Here is an 11,423-nt window from a genome sequence, read left to right on the forward strand (position 1 = left end):
AAAATTATTTCATATTAAAAAGATCTCTTTCCATTTAATTATCATATGATTTTGAGCAAAGAAAAAATAGTATTGATGTTATGCTGGTTTTATACCGAAGTGTTCTGATTTGATTTAGATGGATTGCTTTTACACTCGAAGCTTGAGTTGGTGCATTGATAGAGAGCAAATTCACCAAGGGCCTTGTGCTTTAATTGTATCTCCTCTGCATCAAAATAAATCATGAGTGGTGTGTGTGAGTGTTTTTACCAATAAAAAAAAGATTACAAAAATAAAAATAGAGAGCAAATTCCATTTCAATTCACAAATTCATTTTTGTCAATCTTTATATTTCTAATAATATCATCATTCTTTGAAAAACAGACTACAAAATGTGATATAAATTTTCAATACATACCGGATAAAATTTGTAAGAAAAAGAATAAAGTAAGGATGAACTAATGGATTGAATATTTTAATAATAAAATTTGTTAATAAAATATATTAAATATGATGTTTCATTTTATTTATATACCATCTTTATGTTGTAAATAATCGTTATATATATATAACTGCATTCATGAGGGCTTTTTCATATGTTGGTTGCATTCTTTGCTAGCTTTCTTAGAGATATTTCATTCCTCCCTATCCTTCCATTTTTTAGGAGTTAAGAGTGCTTAGTACAGCTTATATATATATTTTTTATACTTGCACAAAAAAAAAAAAAAAAAATCCTTAAACTCTAATTTTTATTTCTAGTTATTAATTTCCATTATGTATATTATCTTTATGTCTTAATCTATTATAATTTTATTGTTAGTTGTTTACTATTCATGAAAATGTCAATTTGTCAAAATTATAGTAATTGTTTTGCGTGTCTAATTGTGTAATTGAAAAAATGTATCACCTTCTCTGTCCTAAACCATGTGAATGATAGGATACATAAATTATCTATTATTAGGGACCATCTTTAATATATACGTAACTTTAAAAAAACTATTTATAGTAGTTTCATTCCATGCTAATTTTGCTCGCCCATCAGTTTCTTGCTTTATATGGAAACTATTCTTCCTTTATTACTGGTACATTCACAAGTCTTGGTTACACGTGTATATATCATCTAATTTTAATAACATTATCTCTTACCGTCACTCTTAACATTCTTATATATATATATATATATATATATAGCCATCTATTACATTCTCATATAGCTAATTACATAAATACATTTTTTATTTCGCTTTTTAAAACCCAACACTCTCAATATAAAACCGTTGGCATAATAATTATTTAAAGAATTTTTTTTTTTTTTGTTTTCATTTTTATTTAATAAAATACCACTAACATGCCTCTATTTTGTCCAACTTTTCGAGTTTTATTACTTAAATGTCCATCAATCTGGCCATCTTTAATTATTTGGTTTTGAAGTGTGATTATTATATTATTAGTATTTGATAATGTATTAAATTTACATTTCATACATTTATTTTTAGTGCTACTAATTTTTTTACCTTTTGATTCCAATGTATTTCTCTACATTTCTAATTGTATAGTTTTATTGTTTTTTAAAAGCATTCGATAGCACAATGTCATTAGTAAATGTCTCCTCATAAGTCTTTTGTTATTTTCATGTAAAATTATTGTTAATAGACTTGAAATTAGTATTATTGATCTTTCATGCAATCCTACGTTTATATTTTTTAAGGAAAATAAATTAAAAAAAAATAAAATCCCTCACTATATATAGAGAGTGAGCTTTAGAATCTGTATTCATATACATCTCCTGAATAATAGTTTTCATTTTTGTTCAAGTTTGTTTTCTTCATAAAGTCCACTAAGTTATGTCTTTCACTCTCTATCATATGCCTTTTTTATCTACGAAAACCTTTATGTAAATCTTTTTTGCTTATTCTTGCCATCTTCAACTAATTATTCAAGTAGAATCTTTGAGTGCTTGGATAGGAGAAAATTGCAACGGGTACATTCGGACTGTTCGTGTAATACATGCGCTCGCACTTGTAACAGGCACAACAAAGTTTTTCTCCTTGGACGGGAAAAAAAGAAAAAGAAAAAAGAAGCAGAACCTTTGAGGGTATTACTAAGTGGATTCCCAGTGTTACCTAGGGTTGGAAGAAAAAAAAACCATTTTTGGTAAGGTAAAAAACAGTAATGGCATAGTCATGTAGCAGTGTGGAAGAAGTATTGTTCAAAATCATCATCATTATCCTTTTATTGTACAAAATAATAATAAGGAAATTCAATACACATCTACTTAGCCCAACTATTTTGACTCCTGGCATTCTCAACCCTTCACAAATCATGCATTGTTTTAGATCAAAGTGATAGCTAGACTTTAAATTATAATCGAATTATTGAAATAGAATAATGGGTTGGGAAGGATTATATATTCTTCATTTGCATAATCATCTATATCTATCTCTATTCTCTACTGATCTAAATAGGTAAATTTCTGCAACTGGACCAGTATTCAGCTACAAGCTTGGAAAAAGAGGAGTTTCTCTCCATAAGCTTTGGAGGCTCATCATACTCCACCAGCTTCCCTGCAATACCATAACAACAACCCACAATTGCATCAACAAGCTTCCTATCGAGTTATCAATAACCCAACACAATAAATTTACTAGGTGTATTGAGCCTACTAAAATAATTAAAATTGGACTGAAGTAGATAGGTATAGAGGCTTGTCTCAAAAGTTAAAAATTGGCTACTACTTTATACATGTCTACAATTTAAAACTTCGAATTAAGGAAACTCAGTATGCGGAGGTAAGACTGCGTACATCTAACCCTCTCCTGACTCCGTAGCGTCGGGAGCCTCGAGACTAGCCCTTTAATAACTTTTAGGAGATTCATCAGATTGAGTTTTTCCGTCTAGTTTCCATCTTAGAAAGGTTTGGAGTATGAATGACGTTCCAAAATTGTGTGGAGGGTTTCTGCCTTGTAATGCAATGGTTGCATGGAGTCATGGACGTGTAAGGAAGGAAAGAACAAAAAAAAAAAAGTGAATGGGTTGCTTATTTGATTTACTATGAGCCCTTGCATATGCATATTATGTATGAGGAAGAGGTGGAAATAGAAGCATACCAAAAGAGAGAACCAAGACCATGTCACTGTCTGTGACAGTAGGGACTCTGTGAGCTACGGTTATCACCGTGCAATTTGAAAATTCTTCCCTTATGATTCTCTGTAGGATAGCATCTGTGGCGGAGTCAATTGAAGCAGTTGCTTCATCTAGAACTAGAATTCTGTTTCTCTTGAGAAGCACCCTTCCTAGACAGAAGAGTTGGCGTTGCCCTGCGCTCCAATTCTCACCTTCGTCGCTCACTGATGAGACAGAAACAGAAAGCAATGATCTTCATTTGCTTGATCAACTTACAAGTAAATATAATTGATAGGAGGTGTGCATAATATGCAATATCACTTAGAAATTCTGTGGGAAAATAGAAGTTTGTTTCTTAAATGTTGCTTCAAGGTTTCTGGATTCAACTCACCTGAAGAATCTAACATGTTAGGAAGACTGCTGATGATGGCCTTAAGCTGGCACTTCTCTAAAGCCTGAAAATCAATAACTAAATACATTTGTGAGGAATTGACTGACAGATTGTTCCAAGATCACCAGGAAAAACAAAAAACTGAACATTGTTAATGTATATATTTATGAAGATTAGGATGTTTTGGCTTGCCTTCCATATCTCCTCATCAGAGTAAAGGCCTAAAGGGTCCAAGTTAGTTCGAATGCTGCCCCTGAAAAGAGTTGGCTCTTGAGGAATGACACTCAGTTTCATCCGTAGATCCTTAAGACCGATAGAGCAACATGTCAAGACCATCTATAAGAATTCTTCCGCTATCAGGCTCCACCAAACGAAACAAAGCACTTGTTAGTGTAGTTTTGCCGCTTCCAGTCCTTCCAACAACTCCTACTCTAGTCCCTTCCTTGAAAGTGCAACTGATCCCTTTGAGGACTAATGGAGCATTAGGACGGTATCTAATCTGAGACCAACCAAAGAATCAATTGTCAAATTATTGTGTATGTTAATGTTCAAATTAGAAAGCTCTGGTATGCATTCTCTCAAGTCTCAAGAAGAGTGGCTTCTGATCATTTCCAAGTCTCTTCTTGGAAATTGTTTGGCATCAATCAGGATTGATCATAAATAGATCAACAAAGACAGTAGACTTGTTCGGAGATCAAAATGTGAATGAAAACTAAACATTAAGAAAGCACATAGCACTTATTCTAGAACTTTCATGGAATTTCTAAGAAACTCATCCATCTAAAATAATGAATTTCGTTACCTTCAGATCCTCCAAATCTATCCTCCCAATGGAGGGCCATGAAGACGGCGGCCTCCTTTCCTCCACAATTGCTGGTGGCTCTGGTGGTATGTGCATGAACTGTTTGATCCGTTCTACGGATATGATGTAGTTAGATAAGCTGCTATACCATCTAGTCAAGAACACTTGGGTACCCGTTGATGCCAAAGCATAAGAAAGAGAGAGTCCCACAAGTCCTGCAAAAGTTCGACATCTTTGAACAACCTACAATAGCATTGCTAAGCTACAAATAAACCGTTTGAATGAACCCTAGACATAGATACCTGGAGCTATATAACCCTTGGGAATTAAAACCAGGAGTAAAGCAGCAGTGAATAGGGTCAGATTTTGAAGTGCTTCAACCCTCATAGCCAACCATTCCAAAGCTGTATTAGAGTAAAAGAAGAGTTTTGCATCCGTGTCAATGAGCTTTAGGTAGTTATGAAAGAACCTCTCTGCCATGCTAAATGCTCTTATGGTGAGCACTCCAAGTGATGTCTCAGACGCATAATTCATGACTGGAGCTTTTGTTGTTCCATTGATTCTCATTAGTTCCCTTGCAGAAGCTTGATAATAGTCCTTCAGACAGAAATAAAATAAGATAATCAATTTTTTTTTCCTTTATCAACAAAAGATAAAAAGATTGATTAAAATGTGAGATGAGATTTACCTGAACATATTTTGAAGCTACCATAGCAAAGATGGCTACAATGAGAACTTGCCATGTGACTGAGGCCATAACCCCAATGATTGCCAGCAGTTCACTTCCAGCAGCAATTACATAGGCAATGGAGAAAGGTATGTCAAAATCCAACACAGTCAAATCTGAGGAAGCCTGCGCAACAAACATTGACATCATGACATGAATGTACAAAATAAACAATTGGCTCAGTAGGTACATAATCTCTCATAAAATAGAATGAAAGAGAAGAAACTTTTACTCTTGCCAAAATCCGTCCAACTGGGGTAGAGTCGAAAAAGAGCATGGGAGCATTGAAAATTGAATTGGTGAAGCCCTAGAAGAAGGCCTTAGAAGCTTTTAATCCCAGAAGAGCAGCATATAGGGACCTTAGATATACAAATACGGCGCTCATTGTTGAAATTCCAGCATAAACACCAATTAACATGCCGTTGCTGATTTTGGGAATTTGGACAGCAAATGCAAGCCAATAACTAGAGGCAGCCTGAAGTCCAACAAAGCAAGACTGAGTTAATACACTTAAGCCCAGTAAACTTGATCCCTTTGAGATGAGGATGTAATCCATGAATGGCTTCCACCCAACATCACCAATCTCCTTTTCTTCTTCCTCTGTCAGCTGTACTCCTGGTAGACCCTTCACGGAAATCTCCCCCTCACTGTTTTCTTTTGTAAGATAAGACCGGTTTAATGCTTCCGACCAATCCATGTTCACCTTTGATGGTTCACTTCTGTTTTCATTGGTTGAAGAATCCAATATTGTTACTGCATTTTTATGAGCATTCACAAGCTGCTCAAACGCTGTCCCTGCAGTCAAGAGTTCCTTGTAGCTTCCTGATTGACTAACTTTTCCACATTCCATAACCTAGAAGTGAAAAAAACAAGATTACTCTATGAAAATAAGTGAAAACTCACATGAAATACATGATTATGATTGTCAAAGCCTTATTACCAAAATTGTATCAACTTCTGAAAGAAACTCCATTTGATGTGTAACTAGAATTACAGTTTTTTTCTCCAGCGCAGTCATGACACAGTCCTGCATCGACACCATTGAACTTCAGTATCAAGAAATCATGTTTGCATCACAAAAATAATTTATGCATGCCGATTTAACATTACGTTAAAAAGAGTTGCAGCTGTATGTGCATCCACTGCACTAAAAGGGTCATCAAGAAGATAGATATCAGCATCGTTGTAGACAGCTCGAGCAAGTTGAATCCTCTGTTTCTGTCCTCCACTCATGTTAAGCCCTCTCTGACCTATCTCTGTGAGATCACCATGTTCGAAACTATTAATATCTTTATCCAAAACACATGCTTTCATGGCCTTTTCATAAATGGTTTTGTCCATTGGCTTTCCGCAGAGTATGTTATCCCGGATTGTCCCACTTTGGATCCATGATGTTTGAGAAACATAAGCAATGGATCCAAATACATCCACCTAGATGAAAGCAACAAGAAACTTCAATTAGTGAATTAGTGACATAAATATAGCACATGATTTATAAATAACCATTCTTTTATAACTTACAGTTCCTGAAATCTTGGGTATTTCTCGGAGTATGGCATATAAAAGTGATGACTTCCCAGCCCCAACTTGCCCACAAACAGCAAGTTTATGTCCCCATCTTACTTCCAAGTTCACATTTCTCAGTGTTGGAATGGCTGATTCTGGATCCCAACTGAAATGCCCGGCTTGTATTCTAACACTGATATCTGAATCTCTTGATGCAATTCTACTTATTTTCTCATTTTTGAGTTCATAATCAACCAAAAAGGAATTGATCCGATCAAAAGAGACTTTGACCTGAATTATTGCAGAAAGAGCGTCGGGTATTAGTTTGACAGGTTCTGACATACTGCGCAATGCTGCCAAAATTGTAAAGATAGTGCCAGCATCTAATGGCGCACTTTTGAAGAAGACACATCCAAGAAAGATGACTGAAGAAATAATGGTTGGTGACATCCAGTACAAGGCAGTGCCATAAACCTTCTTGTGCTGAGTTTCAGCCAACCATCTGAATTCACTGTCTCGGTATGATTGAACCAAGTTCTTGAATTTATCTTCCCACGACTGTAACTTGATGATTTTCATATTGTTTAAGATTTCAGAAGTGAACCTGAGTCTCTTGTCTTGTGAAATCATAAATTCAGATTGACATTTCTGAAGTAACTTAGCGAATGGCACATTTAGAAGCCCACAGATGAGAAGAGGGACTAAACCAGGAAGAGCACCAAGACCAACAACCCCAAAAAGGACACCAATGGCTAGAAAAATTTGCAGGCCAAGAGTCCACCCCAAATTAAACCACATAGGGAATTCCCCCATTCGATAGGCATCAACTGCAATGTAATTCACCACCTCCCCAGTTGAATGCCTTCGCCTTCCCAAACTCGAAAGTTTGAGTTGCTTTTGATAAACTGCCACCATCAAAGCTGATCTCATCTTCATCCCAGTCCGCCTTGATTGGAAAAAGAAATGCCTCTGGGACAAAGATTCAACGACCTTAACAATAACCAAGTACCCCACTAAGATCAGACCTTCATATGTATTGTCTTTTTCCCGGTTCGAATAACCTACAAAGGCATAAAGCAACAAAGGAGCAACAACTACAGAAAATGTCCTAAGAAGTGCACAAATTCCTACAAACACCCTTTCTTTTGTATAAACTCTCACTGTTGCCCAAAGAACCAAGTTCCTAGTATTGTGACTATTGTCTGAGGTCTTGTCATTTCGAAGTGAATCCCATTCTTGAGCAAATTTCTCATATGCTAAAACTGCTTCATCTTCAGGGACTAGACCGGGAATGTCTTCAAGAACTAATGGTCTTGAATAACCTAATCGAAGCAAAGGATTAATCCAAGAAAATGTCAATCTGCTGAGCAAACTGGCCTGGCCTAGTTGGCTACTGCTATTTTCCGTCTCCTTGACTATTAGAGGTTCCGATAAACACATGTCTGGAGAACGTTGAGAAACCAAGTAACTGAAGTTCCTCAATGCACAAAAGAGAAGCAAGAAGTTGACAGGCCAGGGTATGAGGTCCAAGATATTGATCTCGCGTGTTTTCACTAAAACCGCGATGTTTAGAGCTGAAATCGATAGAAAGAACACTACCCACCAGACAGAAGACAGAATTTTGATCCATTTTGATCTTTGGACAAGCAAAGATACAGTCAAGGAGATCCAAATCAGTCCTCTGACAAAGTATACCACCCAGCTCAAATGACTTATCAGACCCCATAAACCAGCACCAAGATATGCAATGCTAGTAAGTGCACAACAAATTGACACAACTAGAGGGACCCAATCCCTTCTAACATACCTAGTACTGATGGCGTGTGATCTAATTGAACCCACAAACAAAAACAGATAGAAAACAACGAGGACTAGTAGGTTCACTAAATCTATGACAGTTCTTTGAAAGCAAGAAGATCCCAAATCAAACTCTCCCTCACAAATCCAAGAGAAATCCCCTGTAATATCATGAGAAGAGAAGTTATAGTCATAACAATTTCAATCAAATATATTTAAGTTAATACAGTTGAAAAAGTGTCAAAAAGCACATAAACTAGAAAAGTTGAAACTACTATAGTTGGAAATGAAGACACACTTCATGGAATTCAAAGTCATTGTATGGACACACACAGCTAAAATTATGGGGGGGAAAAAAAACACCAAGAAGTAGAGAAAAAAAAAAAAAAAAAAAAATCCAAATAATGATGCTGCATGTATTTTATCAGTGGTACGTTTGGAGACTAAAATCAAGAAAAATGAACCACAAAACTATGGAAAAGAGGTTGTCAAAAAGAACAAAAAATTATGGAACCCAAAATCAAATGTTTTACTAAACAAGAACTCAATTCATTGAACTAATAAGAAGAATTGAAATTCACACAAACACCCAAACACAGAGTGATTGTGGAGATGGAAAATCAGAAAATAAGATTTACCAAGTGACATCCCTGAGGAAGCCATTGTGGAACCACAAAACTATGGAAAAGAGGTTGTCAAAAAGAACAAAAAATTGTGGAACCCAAAATCAAATATTTTACTAAACAAGAACTCAATTCATTGAACTAATAAGAAGAATTGAAATTCACCCAAACACCCAAACACAGAGTGATTGTGGAGATGGAAAATCAGAAAATAAGATTTACCAAGTGACATCCCTGAGGAAGCCATTGTGGGTGGAGTGTGTTTGCTCAACTATTGCAACACCAACATATGAGGCAGAGAGCTCAGAGATTATCCACCGAATGAGGCGCAAGAGTACGTTTTTAGTTTGTTCAGTTGATCATGACAGCTGCCACTCCACTTTTATACAGCACACACGCACACACACGCGCACACACACGCGCATATATAATAAATTTTAGCCGTTTTGTTTATTTAATTGTCCCTTTTGGCTTGATTTGCTTATTTGAGTGGACAATTTATCGTACTTGTTTGTTTCTCCGCTAGTAATTATGGACATAAGCATAACGGACCACATTCAAGGCCTTGTCCACATTCCAAACACATGCATGTATTTTAAAATACTACTCATTTATTATTAAAATAATGCAACAATGTCGGAATCGGTTTTTTTTAAAAAAACTATGCCAATCAATAGTATTTTAACAAAAATTATTTGACAATAATTAATAATATAAAATTTCTTTCTTTTAAAAAAATAATAAAATTTTGATGAGTTTTTATAATCTACTGATGTAATAATTGTGTTGAACTAAATACTTTAAAAGGAAGAAAAATGTCACCATGCCTAACTTACATTAAAATAAAAGTGAGAATTTAAATCAAAGTCACATAAAGCGAAAATGAAAGCGAGAGCGAATTAAAGAGTGAGAGTGCGAAAATGGCAAAATTTAAATCTCAAATAATGAAAATGAGAGCTAAGAACAGGAGTATAATCAGTTGTGAGAGCAGCACCCGATTATACGTTGAGAAGAATTATATGATTAGGTTCAAACTCTTGTAATGAAAATAGGTATGTGAATTTCTTACTCAAAAATAAATAATAAAAAAATCACCTTTAAGAAACTATTACATGTTTTCTAGATCTCATAATTCAAATTTGAACAAAGCATATACTTTTATGGGAAAACACTATACTGTATAATGAGTACTGAGCTTCCATAAACTCTTGTGATCTCATTTAATGGTGTGGAAAAGAAAAAAGGAAAAAAAAAAAAAAAAAACCTCACGCCATGTCATTACCAAAATAGGAAATTATTATTACATGTTTCTACAATAGACTCTGTACGTATGGTCAAAAACAATTTACTGGTTTTAAAAGAAATACTACCAATTAATTCAGACTCGCGACACACACACACATACACATACACCACACATATATGAGATGAGATGACAAAAAATCTTTTTATCTAAAGAAATGGACTATACCAGATTATTCTCTTCTCAACAAGTAACAACAAAATCTGACCCTGTACTGTCACACCCACCTGTATTGTAACCACTTAGTATTTTGATAATCATGTATGTGTCACATTGACGAGATCTGAAAGAATTTGTCTTCAGGTGTACTTTTTTAGTAGTGTTTTAATGAGTAAAAATTGAATCTTTGAATGAAATTACCTCAATCAAGGTACCTTTTCTGTCACTAAACCTTTTTAATGTATAAAGATTGAATCTTTGAAAGAACATGAGAGTTTTGAGTTCAACTTATTCAAGTTATCTATGTAGTTGCGAAGAGTGTTTTAATGACTAAAGATTGAATCTTTGAATGAAAATATCTCAATAAAGGTACTTATTTTGTTAGTAGACCTTTTTAATGTATAAAGATTGTATCTTCGAAAGAAAATGAGAGTTTTGAGTTCAATATTTACTCATTAAAACACTCTTTGGGACGTTACAGGGAACGTGAATAAGTTTAACTCAAAACTCTCATTTTCTTTCAAAGATACAGTCTTTATACATTAAAAAGGTTTACTAACAAAATAAGTACCTTTATTGAGGTATTTTCATTCAAAGATTCAATCTTTAGTCATTAAAACACTCTTCGCAACTCATACTAAATGATTTGTACCTAAGGGAATAAAGTTTTTATTATTATTTATTATTATTTAGGATTTTGTGTACTCGGCCTTTCACTTATTTTAATATAGTTTCAATATGAACTATATCACTTTTTTTTAATGGATACACTTAAAGATTTTATTTGCACACATTCAAATAATCTTATTTGATTTTTTTCTCATTTTATATTCAAATGTTTTTCCTATCATCTACAGAAGATGATTATTTTTTATTTACGGTTTTACAATACATTCATCTCAAGTTTAGTTTGTGTGTGTATATATATATATATTCTTTTTGGGTTGAAACCGTGGTTTATCATATCATGACGTATTGTTCAATTTGTAACTCTTTTTTAAGTGTTTGATATC

The 11,423-nt window shown here is 34.4% G+C and overlaps 1 protein-coding gene across 1 annotated transcript; it reads right to left on the reverse strand.

Annotated features, from left to right (window-relative positions):
- Positions 1-2,184: 2,184 nt before the first annotated feature.
- Positions 2,185-9,153, reverse strand: LOC132282308 (ABC transporter C family member 8-like). The gene is given in 13 exon segments (XM_059783928.1): positions 2,185-2,543; positions 3,087-3,326; positions 3,494-3,557; positions 3,686-3,814; positions 3,816-3,992; positions 4,296-4,510; positions 4,598-4,892; positions 4,984-5,148; positions 5,255-5,875; positions 5,963-6,049; positions 6,133-6,453; positions 6,544-8,486; positions 8,964-9,153. Coding segments are annotated over 13 exon segments (4,389 nt in total). The 5' UTR covers positions 8,989-9,153; the 3' UTR covers positions 2,185-2,436.
- Positions 9,154-11,423: the final 2,270 nt, after the last annotated feature.

The sequence above is a fragment of the Cornus florida genome, unplaced genomic scaffold, assembly GCF_030987335.1.
Source record: "Cornus florida cultivar Cherokee Brave unplaced genomic scaffold, ASM3098733v1 CherokeeBrave_3.0.0_Hap2_Chr11, whole genome shotgun sequence".
Taxonomy (NCBI): domain Eukaryota; kingdom Viridiplantae; phylum Streptophyta; class Magnoliopsida; order Cornales; family Cornaceae; genus Cornus; species Cornus florida.